General features: G+C 39.2%; 1 protein-coding gene across 3 annotated transcripts; it reads left to right on the top strand.

Moving 5' to 3' along the window:
* The first annotated feature begins 902 nt into the window (after positions 1-902).
* Positions 903-23,392, top strand: pora (P450 (cytochrome) oxidoreductase a). Of its 3 annotated transcripts, XM_072659646.1 has the most exons (16): positions 903-952; positions 3,733-3,920; positions 10,135-10,183; positions 10,755-10,883; positions 11,879-12,028; positions 15,547-15,671; positions 16,204-16,293; positions 17,681-17,779; positions 17,888-18,004; positions 18,146-18,264; positions 18,422-18,603; positions 20,606-20,755; positions 21,017-21,284; positions 21,371-21,516; positions 22,715-22,800; positions 22,936-23,392. In XM_072659646.1, the coding sequence occupies exons 2-16, from the start codon at positions 3,745-3,747 to the stop codon at positions 23,078-23,080; spliced, it is 2,031 nt and encodes a 676-aa protein (XP_072515747.1). In that variant the 5' UTR covers positions 903-952; positions 3,733-3,744; the 3' UTR covers positions 23,081-23,392. The 3 variants fall into 3 exon arrangements, with proteins under 3 accessions (XP_072515747.1, XP_072515749.1, XP_072515748.1); XM_072659648.1 differs by lacking the exons at positions 903-952; positions 3,733-3,920 and adding an exon at positions 4,789-5,141; XM_072659647.1 differs by lacking the exons at positions 903-952; positions 3,733-3,920 and adding an exon at positions 6,746-7,064.
* The last annotated feature ends 797 nt before the right edge of the window (positions 23,393-24,189 follow it).

Raw genomic sequence — 24,189 nt, 5'->3', positions numbered from 1 at the left:
CGGCCTGATGCTGATGATTATATGTAAAGCAATTATCTATTGATTCTCCTTTTCCAGACTGGTCTGCCTGTTTATTAGTTCATTAGTGGACAGTCTATCCTTAACCTAGCAGCTACACCGACGTGTTTAAGAATTCACATATTTTCCACACTTGTACAACAGAACGGTACAGACTTGAATTGCTTCCTCTTTGGTTTGTTGACATGGTTTGGATCCATTTAATCCACTGATCACCTTTATCATATACTGAAACATGATGCAATGTCTTCTATTGTCCCCATCCACAGGGCATCCACCTCGTGTCACTGAATGATTTGATATTCTTTCACCTCATCCCACTTGAACACCAATGTGACAGTAAATAGTACTCGCATTTACATGCTCGAATAATATCGGTAATCTAATAATCGGCCTGATGCTAATGATTATATGGAAAGCAATGCTCCATTGATTCTTGGTGCAGTTTCCGTTTGGCTTGTGACATTTCTGGACAGTTTGCCCAAGGAATGTCTACCACTATCACATGCCAGCTACGTTCAACTACTTAACATACATACTTTAAATGACTTGATATTTGTGAAAATTCCTCAAGAGATGTGGCACAATGTGGTTGTCTGAGCTGGTGAACAATGGGAGTCAGTGTAAACAGGAGGCTATAGCAGATCTGCCTGTTGTGGGATTCGCTCCCTGCTTCTTTACATAGTGGTGAAACATGCAGCTATGAATACATTTTGCATCTCTACAATAATTGTGCTTCTCATGAAAAAGAAATACATGCACACAGTGTTAGGAAACCAGTTAGATTGCATAGGTGGCTTTATGTTGGCCTCAGCCCACCCTTGTCTGTTCCTTTGGGGGGAGTATTATGAGACTCAGCTGGCAACCCTGGCAGTCCACCGTGACGTAAGACTGAAAGCACAGTGGCCGTGCGTGCTGCTCCCGTCCACTCGAGGTATGTATCTAGCTACAGGAAGGTAGCTAGTACCGTTATACCACAGCTATATTCCTCAGCTTTTCGTGTCAGACATTCAGTCAGTTGTGACTTTACTACAGCTAGCACTAGCCACGTTAATGAGAGCCGGCCGTTCCCTGATTTACAGCACTATGCTAACACACAGTGTCTGACCCGCTCCGCATGCAGGTCACAGCTAAAAAGTGCGATCTGCCGCCAAATGTGGTAGATGCAGTTAATAAATATTAATATTGCAGTTATAACTTTGTAATAGCTAGCTAGCTATATTCCAGTTCAGTCAGCTCACTGTTTTTCAGTCAGTATGTTTGGCTAAGTGACCAAATGAAGACTGGAAGTCCCTAAAACTACAGTCAGGCACACTGATCCATGGTTATGTTGGTGAGATGAGGGCTGTACAGAAACGACCTATGTGAAACTATGTAATTCATATAGTTTCATATTGGTAGGCCATATTTTTTAATGTTTCACAATGACCACAGTGACCTTGAACTGTCAGAAGTAACACAGCGCTTCAGACCTGCTCTCGCACCTTCTCAGAAAACTGCAGAGCGTGGCTAATGGCTGATGTTAGCACTGAGCAAAATTCTCTGTATTTTTATTTTTTGGGGGGTAAATAATGAAAAATATTAATCATGGCGAGCATATTAGTAATGAAAAAACAAAACTGACAAATTTCTATACAGGGAAAATGATCGTTATCATCTTTAATTAAACATAAATATCTATATTTTTGACGTATTATATAGCTAGTGCTAGCTACAATGCTAGTCTGAAGTCTTTACACCCATGAATACATAAATGGCATAATCTTAAAGGTATTTATAGCTAAATATATGCCTGCAATTACTTTCTAATTTAAATACAGTAGCACGCAAAAGTTTGGGTACCCCTGGTCAAATTTACAAAAAAAAAGAAAAGAAAAATTAAAAAATAGAAAAAAAAGAATATTGAATATTTTAAGCAATAATCTTTTTTTTATTTATTTTTTTATTTATCTATCTTGTGCAGTTTCTAAATATCATAAAAGGAAAAGCTTGGGCACCCTGTGTGGTTGGTACTAGTAACAGCCCCATTCCTCCTGCAAAAGGCTTCCAGTTCTGTGAGAAGCTTGGGCTGTCTTTCATGCACTGCTCCTTTGAGGTCTATCTTTGAAGACACTGCGAGAGCCATGGCGAAACTTTCTTCGTGCACATCTTGAGAAAGTCCATTGTAGATTTTGAGATGATCTGTAACGTTATCCTACTGTAGAAGCCATTCTTATTTCATCCTCTGTTTTTTACAGGTATTTAATTGAACCCATTCTTCCCTCTACCAGTGAAATCTAACATCCACCCCCATACGCATCATGTATGACACTTTTCATAAAATTCAGCATCAGGCTTGTTCTTTAACAAATATCTGAAGCTGAGTTGTGTGGTGAAGATGGCTCTTTCATGAAGGCCCTATATGTTGAAGTGTCACTGCTCAGTAGACAAGATTTAGACGAGTCTGCTAAATCGCCCTGAAGGTCATTTGTGGGCAAACGGTGGATCTTTCTTCGATCCTACGAGCAGTTCTATCTTTTCCACACTGATCTGCCTGTGTATTAGTTCATCGGTTTCTGATCACAGGATCCCTGTTGGTGATTTTTTTTAAACGGGCAGTCTGTTCTTAACCTAGCAGCTACATTGATGTGTTGTAAAACTTCATCAAAGACTTGGATTACTTACTTAAGGGTTTGTTGACATGGTTTGAATCCATTTGATCCACTGACCACCTTTATGGTATACTGAAACATGATGAAACATCTTCTACTGCCCCCATCCAAATGGCACGAGGTGTCACTGAATGATTTGGTTAGTTTAAAAATGTCAGTCATATACTTTGGCCTTCACAGACACTAGGACTCAAGCTGCTTGAACATCTGTGAGAGATTTTGAGTCGTAGTAATAGACGCAGCTCTCCCGTACCATCATAGAGGGGATATCCTTTGGCTCTCCATCCCTCCAATACAGTTCCAGAGTTTCATACAGTCCATGCCGAGATGCATTGATGCTGTGCTGGTGGCTTGTGGGGGCTCAACACCTTGCCAAGACACTTTGTTTAGTTTTACCTTTTAATTTAGTCCCTGGTCTTGTACAGGCATGTGGTTTCACTACTCTCAGGATCCAATAGAGGGCGCAAACTTCAAGGTTATAGAGCCTACGTGCTCTGTCTCTGTCTTCCAAGAATAGATCTGTCATATACCATGAACACTGTTCCCCTGTCTTCCAAGAACACATAGTGAACACAGTGAAGTTTATAGTGAACACACATTCATATTTGATGATGGCTATTCCCAATAAATACAGTTTGTCCTCTTTATGATAACTGTAACTTCTACTTGCTATCTAGAGCGTCCCAACAGAAGATGGCTTGAGTTTTGGTCCTTCTAATGTTCCTTTTCTTCTTGACATTATCACCTTCAGGTTGCTTATTAGGGGTCTGGACTCACATTTGCCTAAAGCTGCTTTGTAGCGATGTCTGCATTATAATAATAATAATAATAATAATAATAATAATAATAATTTTTTAAAAAACTAAGCGATTACCTAACAAATGACCTGATTTTAAGCTGAATAAATGTAGTTGCATTGCTTGCTACCATATGAAGTCATCTTTATAGGCTTTATAGTCATTTTTTGAATTTAACTGTTAAAGTTGAAGAAAGCCCATGGATCCATGGACCAGGTATTCTGACAAGGCTCATATTTCATCTTCTTTTCATTTCATCTTCTCAGAGCTGAAGGGAAATGGAGGACCCTAAAGTTCAGACTGTCCCCTCAAGTCAGAAGGAGGAGCCTGAGTCGCTCTTCAGCTCTGTGGACATCTTCGTCTTCTCCCTCATCAGTGGCCTGCTTATCTACTGGTTCCTCTCTCGCAGGAGGCCAGTGCCAGTTCCAGAGATAAGGACACCCCCCACAGCAGGGTAAGGGCATTCGGTTTAAACCCTTCATAGCCTGTTTATTGCTTCTGTTTTAACGCTTTGGCCAACAAAGGCACAGTTTTGGCAGCACTACCTGCAGATTTTCTCAAAGTTCTGTAGAATACACTACAAAAGGAGGAAGCGGGTGACTTGTGTGGACAGGTCATACTCCCACTGCCATTCTGGCAAGGTAGCTTGAGGTAGAGAAGGTGAGAAAAGGTTATCATTAAAGAAACATTGAAAGTGACCATTAATAACCTATGTCCTTAGATAAGGCTGCAGTTCTTCAGGCCTTGTCGATGAAGACTTTTGACCGACTTTAAACAAAGCATCCTTCTTTTTGTGTGTCATGGCCTGGTCTGAAGCCCCATTGTGGTTGAGCTGGTTGTCAATGGGCCAACATCATGGAATTAACCGAATGTGTGTTTGCTCTGTCTCAGTTTTACAGCCTGTTTTAACCCTTAAATGACTGGATGTTTTGCTAAGTGTTCAGACATATTTAGAGTGACTTCAGTCAAACACAAATATATCCACAAACTGCCATGATGGTATGAAGCGGTCAATTTTTTAAACTGAAATTGTTTATTTACCCAATACAGAAATATGTTTTGGTCCTCTACTTTTTTTGCTTGTCATAAACAGGTGTTGTAGGAGGTCATAGCTTGTTGCAAGCGTAAGTGTAAGTCTGTGTGCTGCTAATCATGTAGGATTAGTCATGTTCCCTGTTACCACTATAATTAACCATTAACCTCACCTTAGGGTGTGGGCAGCATATTGGAAAGGCTGGAAAGACCGCAAAACAGCCACAAAAGCAGCTTTGAGCTGCTTCTCAGATAAGTTTTGCTTCTAATGTTACATTTGCATACGCCATTTCACTACACGCAGTGCTTCTGTCAGCAAGAGTACAACAAGAAGGCCTCCTCTGATAAAGTGAATCCTGTTTTCTCACAAGTTTGTGGCGTCTCTGCTTCTGGCTTTTTTCCAGCATGTCCTGGGGAGGAGTAGCTCTGAGGAGAAGAATCGCAGAAGGAAGTGGCCTATGACTAAAGAAATGCAGATCTCAGGAAGAGGTGTTTGCAGAGCAGGAAAGGAGAACTCCCTCCAATTCACGTAGCCTTCCCCAGTTTGGCTCCCGCTAAACTCTCCAGTGTGTTTAGACATTGTGCTCTGGCTTTGTGCTGCCTCGCCAAAGTCTTACACAGCTCCTGCAGTTTTTCCAGCAATGTATGTGCCCCTTAAATTATTAACCTTTTCATTCTGAGGCAGAAAAGCAGCTGCTTCTGTCTTTTAATGTTCTTGTTTTTCTAATGATATTAATCCTAAGTGTTTATTTTGTTGTGCAAAGAACAGGACAAATGTAAACCTGACAACTGAAGATCCACAGGTGACAGAACTGTGCAAGTCTTGATTAAATGGGAATCAGCATTTGCTTATTTCTGAGTAGAACTGACATCACCGTTCTCACTTACGATTATTCTTCAACGTGCCAGTTTTATAAAGAACAACATTTATATTGACTAAATTCTCCCATACTAAAACTCCCGTAGGTACATAGTAATATGTATAGTCGCAAAATTTAATAAATACATAAATATATATTTTAAATGCTTTTTAAGAAAACCGTCAGTATAAAAAACATTATCATACGAATTATAAAAAAAACTGTTAATGTTGTCAGAACAGACATAGTACAAGTGTACAACACTGCTATCTAGTCGGGGTTTCATTGAATAATGATACAGTATACTAGTTCACGACAGTTGGGACTCACATGCCACGTGGATGTCTTTCTGTCCACAATTGTTTTTCTAGTAATGGGTAAGTTCCTGAAAGGTTTTTTATTTCATTTACTTATTAAATAAACGTGATGCAGGGATGTAAACTTAGGCTGACAAATGAAGGGCTACACCACTTGGCAATAATGTACCATTTGTAGGTGAAATTACTTGAACATGAATAGCGTTAAGGATGTGATATCTAATGTATGTATCTAATTATGTATGGTACGTATCCAGTATACACATCCAGTACTGACCTTTCATTTTATTGCCCAATAGCGTTTTCTGCATCGGCTGTCACTGAAATTCTTTATTTGCTTATTTATACAAATATTTTAGCCAAAATATCTTAATAATTGATACAGCTAGTTTTTTTTTTAATTAGCTCTGTGTTTTAATCATTCATGGTACTGGAGCTGTAGGGGTTACACAATTGAACTCTCCATTGTTTCCATTGTTAATGAATCTGCAGGGATTTTTGTTGCCAATTTATGTGATGATGATGATGATGATAATAATAATAATAGGGGCAGGCCTACATGCTGCTTTATCATGTCCTTTCATGTTTTTGATGCGTGTCGATTGCTCTCTTTGCTCTTGCCAGATGCTGTGGCCAACTATTATCTGTGGAAGGCCAATGAGAAAGGGGTGGAGGGAAGGAGGGAGGTGGAGATGGGAAAGAAGCTCAGAAGAGAAAGACTGAGAGAGAGCGAGAGAGAGAAAAGGGACAGATGTAAGAGAGGGACAGAGAGAGTGAGAGTCAGGGAGAAAGAGAGAGGTAGGAAAGGGGTAAGAGAGGGAGAGTCAGGGTGAAAGAGAGAGGTAGGAAAGGGGTAAGAGAGGGGAGAGGGAAGGAAGAAAAAGAAAGGGCAATAAGGGAAAGGGGTGGTGGAGGTGGGAAATAAGCTCAAGAGCGAAGGGAGAGGGAAGAGAGAAAGAAGGGGTAAGAGAGGGCCTGAGAGAGAGAGACAGAAGGGGGTAAGAGAAAGTGAAGGGAAGGAAAAGAGAGAAAAGGGGACACATAGTGAGGAGGGGAAGCGGGTGAGAGAGAGAAGGAAGGGGAGACAGAAGAATGGAAAGGAAGGGGGTGTAGACACAGAGGGAGAGAGAGAGAGGGAACGAGCAGAAGTGCACGTCTCAGTTCATGCCTGGTTGTAGTCTGTGGTTCTGAGAAGAGGCTGCAGTTGGACACTGCGGATGTTTCAGCTGGAAGTTTTTCTTGTTTTTTGAAGCCCTGATTTTTTTCAGTTGCTGATCTGAGTCTGATCTGGTTGGAATCAGCAGTAAATGCTGGTGTTTTGTTTTTTTGCTCTCCAGTCATGGGGTGTGTGTTCTCTTTGCCTCAAGACAGAGTGGCAGCAGCGGAGAGGTTAGTTCAGGACGTCGCCTTCACGCGGGACAAAAGGCAGCCGTCGCTGTTAGGTTTATATGTGTATACAGTGACTCAACCAGTCGGTTCCCCGCGTGTGTTCCTTTTACATATTAACTGTCTGCCTGTTAACGATTCTATAATGATTAATGCAGTCTGCGGGGGATGTAGCCATTGTGCTTTAGATAAGTTGCAAAAGGCAGGATCTGTACAGAAAGTGGGTGTTTCTCGAGAGTCACACGTCAGTCAGGAGAATGTCTGAAATCTAATATTGTTGAGTAACATCACCCTACCTGCTGAGTCAGTGTCCAGACGATCCAGCCTAGCTTGAGGAATGTGCGTGGTGGAACGCTGTGTGGACGCCTCAAAGGTGTCTTTGACTTCCAACAACTCAAACAAGAGGATTAAGTTCAGACTACAAAACAAAGAATCCGGGCTTTTGGGAGTTTGTCTTGTTTCTTTGTAAATAGAGAGTTTTCTTTAGACTTTAGTTTCGACTCATACAATCAGATATGTATTTTATTTTCTTTTAAAACTACTAAACTGTAAAATGAGCTGGTTCGAATAACAGCATTTTACTTAAGATAATTCTAAAGGGTAATTTTCATCGTTTGTATTCTGCAAAGTTCAATGTTTCCGATATAGACTAGGTCAAAGTGGTTTGTTGTGAAATGGCTCACTCTAGAGAAACATATTGATTTTTACAGTGGGTTTCAGTGGTTGTAAACAGGGATCTACAACACAAATATGGCCAGAACCTGCTATTCAAACTGATCAGCACAGCTTGACATGTCTTCTGAGTTTTTGTTTGTAATGTTGATCTCATCACAGTCCTGTCAAATCTGAAACTATGTTTTCTTGGGGACTATTTGGCCTTAAAATGCCTTGCATGTACCTCTCCGCCATGCATTTTAGTCTTTAACTGAATACTTTTCTGTAGTGGCGCTTTTAGAGTCATTAAACTATTAAGACGTCTTAAGAAGTTCTCATCACCATCCCTGATTTTGACTCGTCAGTTTTCTCTACAATGCACATTTTACACCAAACTACTTAGCCGCTTATCACAAATATCACTGAAATGGTAGCGTGAGCAGCACATTAAGCACTCTCTCCACCATTTAGTATGATCTTAAAAGTAGAATGTTTTGGGGAAACTAAACTCTCAATAACCCTTAATAACGTTTGACAAATTGGATTGAATGCTCTTTTAGGATTAAGGCTATCACGCTCAAATGACTTAAACGCTCTACACGGCTAACCACATATGTGTGTGCTGTTCCAGGCTTAGGTTACAGAATTTGGTCCGATTCGGTATTATGGGGCAGTGGTGGGTCAGTGGATAGATAGATAGACAGACAGACAGACAGACAAACAGACAGAGCGAGCGAGCCCTGGGTTATTAATGACAAGGTTGTGGGTTTAATACTGTGTAGGGCTGCACAGTATATTGTTTCATGTGCGCATGTGCAATAGCCAGCATGTCAATATCATGTAAGGCCAATTAAATGACATACATCTTGTTACAACTTGCTTGAAATAACAGGAAAATCTGCACCGTTATAATTTTCCATGAATGTATATAATTAATAGATTATGTCCGCCCATTATCATTTATTCTACTCCATTTATTCTACTCCAATCTTGGATAAACAAAGGACATTTTTAATACCATGACATGTTGGATCATTGATGTATGGAGAAATCTGGAGAAAATGTCATTTTTTTCCCCAATATTATGCAGCCTTAATATCTGGTTTCAGAGTGGGAGACTGCCCACCACCCCGGGCATGTGTGCTCACTGTTCACTGTGTTTGCTTACTAGTGTATATGTGTGTGTTCACTGCTCTATCTTTCTGTTATTTTTTCCTATCCAGCATTTTATGCTGTCAATTTGATACTGATATGGCATCTGTGGTTGTAATGGCGTGCCAGTACGTCGGAATAGTCCTGTGCAGTTATTCGTTTAATTTACTTGCATTGGTGTAAATGTGTCCATTTTTTCCACATGAAAAACATCTATTCCATCAGCACATTATAGCCATTTAGTCTAATTATGTTTAGCAATACATGTGTTGATGCAGTATATTTTATTTATTTATTTACCTTTGTTTTATAGATGTAGTGTATTTTGATTATTAGGGAAAGCCAGTGAATATTTCATTGCGTGATTCTGTTTTCCCATTAGTCAATCAATTCCACACTTGTTCTCAGTGTCACAACACTCCTAAAACTGTTGAGTGACACCATAGAAAAACCATGTGTGTAAAATAGATCATAGTGAAGAGTTAAGGTTCCTGAAGTATATTAAAGTATTAAATGAACCATTAAATGAGGTGTACGAGAGTAAAGAACCTTTATAGAAGAACCTCCACATAATATAATGGTTCCATACTATGGGAAGACACTAACACTTGGTATAGTTATAAAATTAAACTGCAGTATCTTCTTACATGAGCAAACAACAGTCTTATGCAAAAGGTTTGTATGCCCCTGCTCAAATTCTGCATTTTGTATATTTTTTAGTTGGAAATAAAGGAAGTTATCCTCTACAGGAATCAAATTTAAATATACATTTTTTCTTCACTTTTAAGACATGAGTCCTATATACGTTAATAATTCAATTTAAAAAATGCATTTTATATATATTTATTCTTAATGATAAAATCAAAAACTGTATAGGAATCATGTTTGTACATCTTAGAATATATGAAATGAAGCAAATAAAACGAATTATTTACTATTACTATTATTTAATAGTAATATCTATTATTATAATAGTAATTTACCATTACTATTATAATTATGCTTATAATAGAACATCAACAACACACGTAATTGGACCAGGGTGCCCAAACATGCAGCACTACAATGAAAGACAGCAGTTTTGCTTTAGAGTCGAGGTCTCCTCACAGGGGCGTGAACCACAGGAAATTCCAAATGGAAACATGAGAGAAAAGCAGCATGGTTCAGCCGCCCATTCAGTCAAGAGAATCAGTCTGGAGTTCTGCATTTAATCTCTCTCTCTCCCTCTCTCTCTCTCTCTCTCTCTCTCTCTCTCTCTCTCTCTCAGGGCAGTACCAATGCAAGAGAACAGCTTTATTGAGAAAATGAAGAAAACTGTAAGTTTAATAACTCAGCAAATGTTATAAATGAACATGGTTTCAGCTGCGTTCTGCAAACTTCATCAACTTTGTAAACTAATGTATGTAATGTATGTAATATATATTTGAAATTATATTTTTATTATTAATTTGATGTTTCTGCAAAATAAGACTGTATGTCTAACAAGGGGCCATGTTCATAAAATGCACTGCCAGATTTACAGTGAGAGTAATACATTTCATAATTCATAAGGTTATAATTCATTATCTCAGTCCCAATTATTCAAGTCAACTCAATCATTTTTACCAAAATAGTGGTAAAATGGCGGTGGCACCAGAAATTTATACATAGGAATTCAATTCTGTGCTGTACAATTTGTGTGATGTAATGCCGTTACTGCAGAGATTTATGAATCTAGCATTGTAACTTTTAGGAAATAACAAACACAAAAGTGGGAGCCTCTCACTTTTGTTTTATTAGTAATATCAAATGTTAACGTTAAAAATCTAGTTTAAAACAGTATAGTTTAACGTAGATAGAGGTGGTGTTGATTTTTTGTTTCAGTCTAAAATTATGTTCTTCTTTTAGAACAGAAACGTTATAGTGTTCTACGGCTCTCAGACGGGCACGGCTGAGGAGTTTGCTACCCGCCTGGTGAAGGATGCCCACCGTTATGGTATAAAAGGCATGGTGGCTGACCCTGAGGAGTATGACATGGTACTTAGCTGTTGTACACCATATTACAACATAACTCTGCAATATTGAAGAACTGTAAACAACGTGTGAAATGTTGTATTGAATTCTTTATTCAGTTCAGTTCAGTACTTCTTTCACTTTTCAGTGGGGAACTGTTAGTGTTACCTAGGCCCCAGTTCAGGCCACACATGTCAACACTAGGTCAAAACAAGAGGGAAAAAAACACCTGTAACATAGAGCTGAGTTGTTCTAGCCTTCTAATGAGATTCCTGTAGTATGGTAGTGCTAAGCTAGCAGGATCGGGACATTCCTAGTCAAATTAGTTCCTAATTATGGTTGGTTAACCTAATGTGTTGCATCTACCCAGATACCACTGAGAAAATAACCCTGATTTGACAATTTTCTATTAAGCAATTATTAGACCATATATATATATATATAATAGTCTTTTTTGACAATTGAAAAACAAAAACAATTTAATAAATAAAATGTAGTTTTGCAGAGTGTTAAATACATCATTCTGTTAAATACATGTTACTACAATTATAGACATTTTATGGACAAAGACATTTTTCCCAACTGTCATTTACATATGTCAGTCTTTCAGGCACAGTAACAAAACATGTCTGTTTAATTCATGGTCATATAACAGTCATGTGGATATTAATAGTGGTGGTTTTTGTTACTAAAACCCACAAAAGCATTATAAGTGGACTACTTAGACATGAAGAAAATCTGGACAGGAATCTCAAGTGACTGGTCAACTGACAGGACTGACTCTGTCATTAAGACAAAGGAATGCATAACCAAGGACTAGAGGAGAAATTACATGTTACTGTCTCTTGTTGTGGGAGCTTATGATACTACAGTAGTATTTAATAGTATAGGTGCATTAGTTTCCAAAATCTAATACTACAAATGAATATGAATTTAGTTTACACTACTACATTTTACCTTTCTGTGTTTCCATAGCTAGCCCTTGAGATTAGAGCTTTTTTTCTTGGTGTTTATTATAGTCCGAGCTGCCTCGACTGACAGAGGTTGCAAAATCCCTGGCTGTGTTTTGCATGGCTACTTATGGGGAGGGAGAGCCAACTGATAATGCGCAGGACTTCTACGACTGGATGCATATGACAGATGACAATCTTGAGGGAGTTAATTTCGCAGTGAGTATGGACGCTTCACTCCCACACCCAGTTGTAAAAAACAAAACAAAAACAAACATGTGGAAAATATGACTGTTGGAGATCAGGTAACATGTTTAGTCTTATCTCTGTCAGGCCATAGTCGTAATCTTTTGTTAAAACCACAGACACTGTCTTAAAAGAGCTAAAGAATGTGAATGTCTGAACGATCTTCTCTGGAAATGCACAGTCTGAGCTATGTAGAACCATTAGACATTTTAGACATTTTAGAATTCTAAAATGTATGTTTATTTTTTTATATGTTTATTTATTTATGTATTATTGATTAAAGGTAAAATCTTCAACTACTTGATAGGGAGATGTTTTAGCAAATGAGCCTTTAACATGTTATAATGTTGAATAAATGTGGATGGTCTTTTTTATTTTACAATTTTGGCTAATCGAGTATGTTTGAATTTTTGACCAACAATAAACATTTGGCTTTGCTGAACAGTAACATACAGCGCAGAGCCTTTTAAACATTAACACATACTTAAGTATGCAGTTTTAGGGTATCTGCAGGAAATTTATTTGGATGCTTTTTTAGTCATTGGTAACGCCAAAACATAAGAAATCTTTAATGCTCATTAAATCTCTATATTCACTGCTGAAGTTCTCGCTTTACCCAAAAAGTTTCCTGCAAAAGAGGTCAACTGTAAGTTAGTTGCTGTTGAGCCTAGACCTAGTTAAAGACCTAGGGCAGAGGTCACTAATAGGCGGACTGTGGTCCTGGTTCGGACCCAGATGCTGTCCTATCCAGACCTGGACCTATAAACCGATTAACCGCTGAGAGCTGTGTTTATTTAACTGTCGTCACTTTTCTGGCCTTTAGGTTACGGGTTTAGCAACCCAGGAAACTCACAGGCCAATTGCATGCATTCTATATATCACACATGACGCCACTCAGCCAGTCAGATTATGCGCATTATGATAAGCACTGCGGTGAACATACATTAAACAGATGTCAGACAAAAGCTAACTTGCATGACATGCTCTACAAAGAGAAAAATGGAGATACACACAGGCATTTCTAAACCTGAATGTCTCACATATTCTAAGGGCCTTGGCTATTATTGAGAGCTGTAATGTCAAGCAACAGTACGAGACGGGTTATGAGGCACTTTATTTTAAGACACACTTTTTTTAAAAAACATTCTTTTGAACAGAACATTTATTTATAGTTATTTATGATCTGTCCAGTTCAGTGTGAAGACTGACAGTAAATATTGTTAAAGTATATTGAATTGTAATTGTACTTATAATTGGACTTAACATTCAATTGTTGGCTACATAAAATGTTGATATAACCAGAACTATGCTACTTAAAATGGCACTGAACCAATTATGTAAGTTAGACATTATAATGTTCAAGTTTGTAGTAATCACACAAGCAAGTTCAGTTCCAGAATATAGGCAAACAAAATTATACCAGACATATAATCCAATAAGGGTAAAGCGGAGACGTAGTCAAAAAATACAAGTATAGGGTCGAAATCCAAAATAGTTCCCAAAATAATCCAACGGAAAAGGCAAAAGGGTAAGTAGAAATACCAAGGCAATGGTCATACACGAAAAAGGAACACACAAGAAATAACGCTCAGTAGATCAGCAAAAGTGTGATACAATACTACACATTGGTCTACTATACAGTCTGGGGTAAAATACTACATGATTGTCATATGGTCAACAACACAGGTGATACGGATTAGAATTGCGGAGAACATGAACGTAGATGGGAGCTTGGAGTCACGTGAGCAGTCAGATGATCTCCCAGGGGAGTCTGGGAGATTGAATAGGTGTCCCATGAGGCAACAGGCTGATGCATGACAGGATATTTCTCTAACTGTACCTTATTGAATTTTAATCAAATACCCCTGACCAGTCATTACAATTCATTACTTCATATACTGTATGCTTGTACACTCAATTATCAGCAAACGTTTCATTTTACTTAATATACATGCAATTTGCAACTACAAATATAAGCACATTTGTGAGGTCCTGCTGGTGTGGGTTTGCTCTTTTTTTTACAGTAATTCAATTCAGTAGAACTTTGACTATCCACAAACATGCAAACAAAAAGGGCAATGCACAAATATGAAACAAACAGAACAGTGACGATAAATAATGGCAGTTTCAAGTTAAGGTATTTAATGCAAGTTACTTACCTCACAAACATCTAAGCCCTCTTCACCATGGTGAATAGTGGCTGTGTGCCCACCAGCAGTTCTGTAGTGTAACCTTGAGCTTGAGCTTCCCTAATGGCTAGTGAAATGCCCACCACTTCCATCCTCCAAGTGGAAACATCTGGGCTGACCAAACAAAGCCAGTTTTCCAAATCACAAAGCTGCTGCTCAGGGGTTTCTGGAGCAACATATGCCCAGCAGAGACCTGTTATTATAGACCGGTTACTACAGTTCTATAATAGTGAAAAAAATGTCTGCAGTGTCTTATAACTAGTATAGATTCACTTTGTTGTCTGTATGTATAATCTGTATGTATAACAACAATAACTTGAGGTCAGAACATTTTACAGCTAAATGACTTCCCTGTATTTTTTTAGCTAGAATAGAAAACAGTGTAGAGATTAGGAGCCTCCCAGAGATGACAACCACATGTGCAGACTAAACTACTAGGATTGGCAGAGCAGAAAAAAAAGTACATCAAGTAAACCATCATATTTTATCATAGTTCATGATAAAGCTCATTGTTAGAATTGCTCAAGACAGAGAAAAGCAATGTTTACTGGAGTATTTGCTTGAAACTTATCTGAAAATTATTTGCAATTGAAATTTAAGACAAGACTGAAATAAATAACTGATCAAAAAATGACTAAAATGGATTGCTGGTAAAAGCAGGGGTGTTAAATAGAATGTATATTGAACAACTCATAATGGGAGATAATGGGATAATGGGAAATTGTACCTGGTATTAATTAGGCGACTGAGCAATAAACATAGACTTATAAAAAAATTAACATTGAAAAGCCCTTAATTGACAAAACTGACGGACAGGGGCCGTCATTGTGTTTTAGGACTTGTGAATAAGAAGTGAATGCACGTCCTTCTCAACCAATTCATGAAAGAACACTCAGCATGGAACTGCATAGCATGACCACTTGGAGCAGAGTGGTAAACAAGTGGTCTTTGCTCACTTCTGCTTAAAAATTAAGAATTTACAGTAGGATTTTTGCCACTGCTGGTAGACCCGTATGACCGCACGCTACGGTACACCTGCAAATTCAGCTACTTCTGTCACACTTTGTCTAGTCTAGCAGAAAAGCTAAGGGTGTAAAAGACTAGAATACTGGAGTGTAGTTTGCTGGTTGCTTGGTAGTAAGAATTACAACTGATTTATTTACATTAATACATTAATAATAATGTACAGTGCTGTATGGGTCAATTAAGTATTGCAAACTGTTTATTTAATATTTCACATTTAATGTTACCATGCCAATTTGTCTTATTTAATGAATCCCCCTTCTTTTCTGTTTCATGAAGGTGTTTGGATTGGGGAATAAAACCTATGAGCATTTCAATGCCATGGGGAAGTACACGGACAAGCGTCTGGCAGAGCTGGGTGCTACAAGAGTCTTTGACCTCGGCCTCGGAGATGACGATGGCAAGTGCGTACGCGATCCTGTTGAACTCAGTGTGTTGTTTCTCACAGTACACAACCGTAACACCAACCAAGACAAGGTGGGCAACCATCACTGTGCCACCCAGGAAGCAGAAAGAGTTAAGGGCTTTGCTCAAGGGCCAAACAGTGGCAGCCTGTTGAGTCATGGTATCGAACCCACAACCCAGTTTTTTGCCCTTTTTCTTCCAATTTGATACTGCCAATTGACCCACCTGTTTGTAACTTCCTCTAGCACTAGCTAGTCTCCAGACACCAGGAGGGTAAAGACTTAACGCATGTCTTCTCTGATACATGCAAAGCCAGCCATAGCCTCTTTTTAAACTGCCGATAACAAACGTCTTGTGCCGTTGACGTTGCTTAAGATTAATGAGGGAGGAGAGCGCCATCTACCCACCCAGAGAGATTGCATCCAATTGTGTTTCTTTCTGTCTCTGATGGCAGAACATTTCCTTTTTGAAGTTGTATTAGCGTTAATATTTTATTGTGTTAATTGAAATACTGCTCTGAATGTCTTATAGCTTGGAGGAAGACTTTATTTCATGGAAGGATCAATTCTGGCCAGCTGTATGTGAGTTTTATGGAGTGCAGCCTACTCAGGAGGAATGCAGGTATTCTTGTCTGCTCAGTGCTTTTATTTGATTTGTTCTTAGTCACATAACCAAAACCAAATGGAGTCCGTTCACTTACTTCTATATCTGTATGATCCTGGTCATAATGGTCCTGGTCCACCGTCCTGCAGATTGTTGATCCACCCTTAATCTGGATATTAGAGCCTGGAGGTAGATCTCCAACACCAGTATTAGGCACCCCATTGGGTTTAGAAAAATAAATAGGGAATAGTGGGGCACAAACTAAAGCAGCGTAAAATAATTTTCACACAGATTTCATACCTTAAAAGTTAACTTTGTGTTAATGTGGGTTTTTTTAATCACATTATTTTAATTATCCTCTTGGTGCCTGTAAAAAACAAGGCTAAATTGCCACCTCCACATGGTGGGGTTAGTTTTACCTCAGGGTTACAGCTACGTCACCAGTTCATTAATTCCATAATTCCAAATAATATAATTTATTTTTATTTTTATCACTGCCACAATCATAAAATAAAGTGATTCTATGTAGAGCAACGACAAGTCAAAGATTCCAAAGATCTTTTGGTAGCTTAAATAGTAATAATTCGACTGGTTAAAAAAGGCTTCTATTTTCATTACATCATTTTAAGGACCCTATTTCAGTTCTATTTACAACTCTTTTTGCTCCCTTTGTGGTCAAAAATACGTTTTCCTGTGCCTCTTCATCAATCATATTTCCTGAGATCAATATATATGCATGTATTTAGCTTGTTTAAACAGCATAGAATTGTATTGAATTAATAATGTTCAAATCATTTCGCCAGGCTTTTTAGCAGCTAGCTAGTCTGTTGCAATTAACCCTACGTATTGAGTAAGTTGTAACATTTGGACTCATAACACTTTTGGCTGAACTGTTAAGTAAGAGTTGATGCTAGAAGCAATACTGAAATTTTAAAAGATGCAAAGCATATTGTTGCTGTCTAGCATATTGTTGCTGTCTCCAAAATAGGAACTTTTTCTTAAAGGAAATGTTTCTTAACCGTCAATAGAAGTTAATGTAAATGTAAGTCATTTTCTATTGGTCCATTTATCAAGCCATTTACACATGGTGTAATAGACAATTGCCACATTTAATTATGATTAAATTATAATGAAATTATGTCAAAAAGTAAGATTTATACAAAGAAATATATACGATTTTTGTGGGACAAAAAGGGTGTAGACAGTGTGCCGAGCAGTATTTCATGGCTGTTCATCTTATTCAATGTCTCATTTCCATACTAGAAGGGCCCACACCATTATGTACGTGCTTGCATAACAATGTTGCTATTAGACATGCTGTGAACAGATGGTGGGTATTTTGGACATCATAGGTGTGCTTCAAAAGCAGATGAGAAAGAGACACCAATGCCTTTTATGTCCGCAGCGTTCGGCAGTTTGAACTGGTGGTCCACAATGACATCGATTTGAATCAGGTGTACACAGGCGAGCTGGGCCGTCTCATGAGCTTTCAGGTCCAGAAACCGTGAGTTCCTGTTAGCTCAATTGCCTGAGCAGATCATTATACTGTTCAAAAGATCAAATATTACTTCTCATGTTTTCGGATTGTTCACTATGTTACTTTGCTGTTAAGGCCTTTTGATGCAAAGAATCCCTACTTGGCAGATGTAACCCTTAACCGTAAACTGAACAGAGGAGGAAGTCGCCATTTGATGCATTTAGTACTGGATATCTCAGGCTCTAAAATCAGGTACTGCTTACAGTACATTCATGCTTAGATTTCAGTTATGCAGCAAATTCAGTTTGCTGCTCTTACTCAACCCTTTTCTTTGGAAAGTAGAAGAAGTAGTGAAAAGTTCACTACCATAAAATGATTAACATGTGACCATAGGTATGATGCTGGAGACCACATTGCTGTGTACCCCATGAACGACGTGTCACTGGTGAATAGACTGGGGGAGAGACTGGGCGTCGACCTTGACACAGTCATCACGCTGAAGAATCTAGATGGTAAATGGCAGCTCGAAAAACAGGTTTTTATAATTGCCAGCCGTAGATATCTGATGCAGCTGAGATGGAAAGAAGTGAGCATGTTCTGATATGATCAAATTTCAACCCTTATTCAACATTTTGGAGAGTACATACTGGAACGTTTTGTATTCCATAGAGGAGGCCAGTAAGAAGCACCCGTTCCCTTGCCCCACCACGTACCGCACAGCACTGACGCACTACTTGGATATCACCAGTCCTCTGCACACCAATGTGCTGTTTGAGCTGTCCCAGTACGCCTCTGACCCAGAGGAGAAGGAGAGCATGTGCAAGATGGCCTCCTCTTCTTCTGAAGGCAAGGTAGCAGACTCGTCACCTGTCATTACTTGCACAGAACAGTATCGGCCCATGAAATGCAAAGCAAGTCGTTTGGCTGGGTATACAATCAGACTAACATGCTGAATGTGCAGTTGCTGATTCCACAGAGTCAACAGTTTATTAGGCACACTTACCTTGCACCTTTGGCTATTTTATTAGGCACACCTACCATCCTACTGTACTGTACAATACTGTGAAACGTCTGAGGCGTGTGATAGAATGAAAGGTAGGGCTTTTTATGGGGGTAGTATGCATTCATTTGTTTAAAAAATAAATACAAATGAAGTTAAATTATGCCTTGTGAGTATATAAGATTAACTTAAACATTTCAAAAGCCCTTTTGCGAAAGCTGTCCTACCATCCAGTATCTAGGTCATCTAATTAATCCATCTAATCTAATCAATCCAGCCAGAACTTTGTACAGTATACTGCATTCTTACGTTAAGCTGGACAGGTGTTAGCTTGGTAGTGTTGCAGGGTCACCATGGTGAGGCTACAGTGAGGCTAGTAGTCTTTGGCTGACATTAGCAAAATGGCTAACTGCGATCATTAACACAGTCTATTATTTAATTTGAGCCAACTAAAGAGAATGGCACAGTACGCTGAAGCAGGAACAGAAAATCTGTGTTTCTGTTGGCTCAAATGAAATAGGAAGGTAAAGACTTAACAAGTCTTCTACGATAAATGCGAAGCCAGCCACCACCTCTTTCTGAACTGCCGCCAATGCAGCATCACGGGGCAGCCGACATGCTCAGAAGAAAAGTGCCAGGTCCTCAGCTCCGCTGCACCAGGTAACAGACGCCTGTGCTGTCCCACATCGCTTTAAGAGTGGTGAGGGGAGAGAATGCCATCTATCCACAGAGCACGGCCAATTGTGCTCTTTAGGACTCCGGGCACTGATGGCAAAGTGGTATGACTTGGGATTCAAACTCATGACCCCCGTGTTATAACGGCAGTGCACAGTAACCTGTTTGATTTAAGCCCAAAAACACTAAACAAACAGTTAGCAAAATGAATGATTGCTGTTGTTGGGTTATGTTGGATTTTGGGAGTGAATTAAACTTTGTTGTGACCACAAGATCCTATGGAGTTCTAGAGGCACAGCATGTTTGCTAATTAACCAAGCTAACACTTTTGACGCATTTAACAAGACCCAGAGTGATGCGCACATAAACTATAAACTGCCTAGTGTCATATCCTTATCTCCCCTGGCTGCAGTACTGAAAAACAGTTCAGCTCCATTTATTACAGTATTGCATGACTTGTGCTGTTCTGCTCTGAATCACTGTTTGTTAAGGCATCACACTTTCTGCACAGGACCTTTATCATTTAAACTCTTTCGCAAGCAAGTTCTGGCTACCTGTATTTGTCTTTTAGCACGAGTGCTACTGCAGTTCTGTAATGTTCTGTAACCTCTTTACCGGCTGAGTTGGAACGGAAAATTCCTGCATTTTTGGGATGCGCTGTATGTTGTGGAATCTGTAAAATTAAAACAGACTGCATTCAAAACTGAACGTTCATATCCCATGAGTGGGACCATACTGAAAAGGGTTAAATCTTCATCTATTTGGCAACAGTAGTCAAGCAGCTTGGATTATTCCATGGTTCACAAGTCACTCACACTCTTTTAGTTCTGCCAGATTTCTTCTCCGATAATAAAACAGAACACAGTTCACAGTTCATGACTTGTTCATCTAATGTTTTGCGGATGTGCCTCATAGGGACCCCTGGTTGTTGCAAGATATTTAGCACACTGGTAGGTGTGCCTGATAAAATAGACAGGTATAATAATCAATAATAGCCAGGTGTAATAATCAATAATAAGCAATAATAGAAACATTAAATACTCATTTTAATCAGTTCTCAAACCTGTTATAGCTTCAGTGCATTCAACAAAGGCTGTGTTCCATGTCTAAGGACCCACAACCTGAAACAATACACTTAAACCCAGATTGTCTTTCTCCTCTGTGCGCTCGATTGATAGGCTCTGTACCATAGCTGGGTGGTGGAGTCTGAAAGGAACATCTTGGCCGTTTTAGAAGACCTGCCGTCTCTGCACCCTCCCATAGATCACCTGTGTGAGCTTCTGCCTCGCCTGCAGGCACGCTATTACTCCATTGCCTCGTCTGCTAAGGTGAGGCCTCCAGCTCTTGTTTAGAGAAATTGAGAAAAAATCTTCTTCAATATAAATAAACCTGCATCTATCTTCTTATTTGACTCTCCTTGGTCAGGGTTGCTATGAGTCCAGAGCCTACCCGAATTATTTCACACTTACTTTGCCAACGTTAAAGCAAACGGGGAATGCAAATGGCTTTTGTAGCCAAGGTTTACGTGGTTACTTACTCTTGCAGCATTTGCTTTTGATCTTAAAGAGGTTGCATGATCTTCTGCTCAGGTCCACCCCACCTCTATACACATCTGTGCTGTGGTGCTGGAGTACACTACCAAGACGGGGCGAGTCTTCAAGGGTGTAGCCACCAACTGGCTCAAAAACAAAGTAGTGACCGACAATGGCCCCTGTCCCACTGTGCCCATATACGTCAGGAAGTCACAGTTCCGCCTCCCATTCAAAGCCAGCAATCCTGTAATTATGATTGGGCCAGGCACCGGCATCGCGCCCTTCATGGGCTTCATCCAGGAGAGAGCATGGCAGAAAGAACAAGGTAATAAAACCAGTTGCTGAATCAACTCAATTTTCCTGATTATTAGATCAATAACATCCGATTATTGCTTTTTCTTGTTGTTACAGGGAAGGAGACTGGTGAGATGATTCTTTACTTCGGCTGTCGTCATAAAAATGAGGACTTCATTTACCAGGAAGAACTAGAAGAGTTTAAAAAGGCTGGGGTGCTTACGCAGTTAAATGTGGCTTTTTCCAGGGATCAGGAGCATAAGGTATGACTACATTCCTACCAATTCTGGGTATTCCTCTATAGCAGTGGTTCTCAGTCCTGGTCCTGAAGTACCACTGTCATGTAGGCTGTGGTGTTTTCCCTTATCAAACACATCTAGTTTTAATCTCAGTAAGGGCTTGTTTATTAGTTGGATCAGTGAAAGGGGGGGGGGCAGGCATGTCTCTCGAGCTATGCGTCCATCAACTTTGCAGATCCCCAGCGATAGAGTAAAAATACAGCTGCAATCCAAATGATTCAAACCCCATTGCTTGCAGTCCTTTCTTCACATTCAACACAAAATGACACTTTCAATGACTACTGCGGTCTCAGAATTATTCACACCCTAAATGAAATCCCTCATAAGAGCACACATCTGCAGATCAGGTGGCAAATCAAGGGCTTTATTAGTTGCATCAGGTGTGCCTGAGATAAAACCTATCAAATACTTGGACTGGCTCAGAGTTTTTTGGATGTGACATTTGACAACATGTCAGAAATACGGCTCAAGTCAAGAGAGTTGTTCAAAAAGTTCAGAGAAGAGATCACTGCCTTTACACATCTGGAGAAAGGTTACACAAAGAGTGCAAAGCACTGAATGTCCCTAGAAATACAGTTCAAAGTTAAAGGAACTCTGGATACACTACCTGTACGTGGCAGAAAGTGCAAGCTAGCACCGGCTACCACCAGATTCCTGAGGCAAGAGGTCAACAACCTTTTTCTTAATGCAAATACATTCATTAAATATTGCAGATAATTCCTGTTTTCTGCGTTGACAAACTTTTTGACACTTGAAAACAAAACCTGAAATGATTATAAAAAGTCATAAAAAAATATATTCCTTGGATGGAAACATTAAAGCTGGACCTTTCTAGCACTGTTATACAAGATGAAGCAGTTGAGCCTCTCAAATTCTATTAATTACATTTCTTTCTCGGCCATTTTCAAAGAATCCTTTAACATGGGAAAGCCCGTAATGACACAACTGAAAAATGCAGCTGCATCCTAGACTTTAAAGTTTCTCCAGAACCAGGATTCTGTCCAAAACCAGTACCTTATAACTGTTTTGGTTGTTTTACGCTAAAAATTAAAAGATTTTATAAGCTACAAGAATAGACATTTTTATTTTATCAAGTCAGTCAAACTAGTCAAATAGATTGCACTGAAGGGAAACAACAGAGGTTTACTGTGTTATTTTACAGGTCTATGTCCAACATCTCCTCAAGCAGAACAAGGAACATTTATGGAATCTGATCCACAACAACAATGCACACATCTATGTCTGCGGGTAAGAAACAAAATGTTCAACTGAATTCTGATCTTAGATCTTTTCTCGACTTGTCGCATTAAAAAAGCATGTATACAAGGTTGAAATCAAGATTCTTGTGGTTGTTGACATTTTTATATCGCGGCTCTCTCGCAGTGACGCTCGGAACATGGCCAGGGACGTTCATGCTGCTTTCTATGAAATTGCAGAAGAGGTTGGAGGTCTGACGCACACTCAGGCTGTGGACTATTTCCAGCGGCTGATGACTAAAGGCCGCTACTCGCAAGATGTATGGAGCTGAACCAGACACTATTCAGCGCTTACCTCAGATTTGATCAATTACTTCAATTCTAGTTACCGCCTGCAGGCCCAGTTGCATGCTCGGCATGAGCTACAACACAGCCATTAAAGGACATTGTGAGATGCACATATATAAACCATGGATAAGCTACAGGGGATTAATACACTAGAACATAACATTGCAATACGTTTTGGCACTCCACTGTGCAAAAATCAGTGTTACAACATTAAGTGTATCTTTTAACAAGTGTGAAATCTGAATGATTATATTTATTTATTTAAATAAAGTTATATTAGATTTTGAATAAAGTAAGCCATTGCACCTGTTACTTTTTGACAGTATTTTATGTTTTGGCAAAAAGTTAAGTGTGATGTCATGGGTGAAAAATAGCCCTATTTATAAATATGAAGCACCCTTAGGACCTGGCTTGTAATTTACTCACATAGGCTGAGCAGTTTGGCAGGCTGAAGACAGTCCAAAAATGGGGTACTATTAGCTCTCAAGTAGCTTTTGGTGTTTTTCTTGTTTTAGAAGAGGCCACTTAATGAGACTTGTATACAGTCTCATTATACTTTATTAGGAACATAGCTTTGCCTCTGTACAACACCTCGATAGATTTGACATGAAGCAATCACAATGTAGTTGAAGTGTAAACAATTGGGCTTCACAGAAGTCTCTGCATTTTCACAAGCTCAAAAGTAATTGGAAAAACTAAAATATGCAAAATATTTTATAATCAACAACTGCCTAAAGTCTGGAGACCATGGACATCACTGAATGCTAAGTTCTTCCCCTCTTGAGTAACTTTGCCAGGCCTTTATGGCCACTGCCTTCAGCTGCTGCTTGAAAAGCATCCTAAATTGGGTTGAGTTTAGGTGACTGATCTGATCATGTAAGAACATTCAATTTATTTGTCTCTCAGATTTTTGTCTATTTGGCTCTCAGGTTGCTTTTGTGGTATGTTTTGGGTTACCTGTACTGTGAAGCACCATGCTATCAATTTTGCAGCATTTCAAGGAATCTGAGCAGAAGATATAGCTCCTGCTACTTCTACCAGCACAGCAATTAACACCATTCTAGAACAGTGCCTTCACCATGTTTAACAGATG

The sequence above is a fragment of the Salminus brasiliensis genome, chromosome 16, assembly GCF_030463535.1.
Source record: "Salminus brasiliensis chromosome 16, fSalBra1.hap2, whole genome shotgun sequence".
In the NCBI taxonomy this organism is placed as follows: domain Eukaryota; kingdom Metazoa; phylum Chordata; class Actinopteri; order Characiformes; family Bryconidae; genus Salminus; species Salminus brasiliensis.
This window is presented reverse-complemented; position numbering and strand designations above follow the sequence as displayed.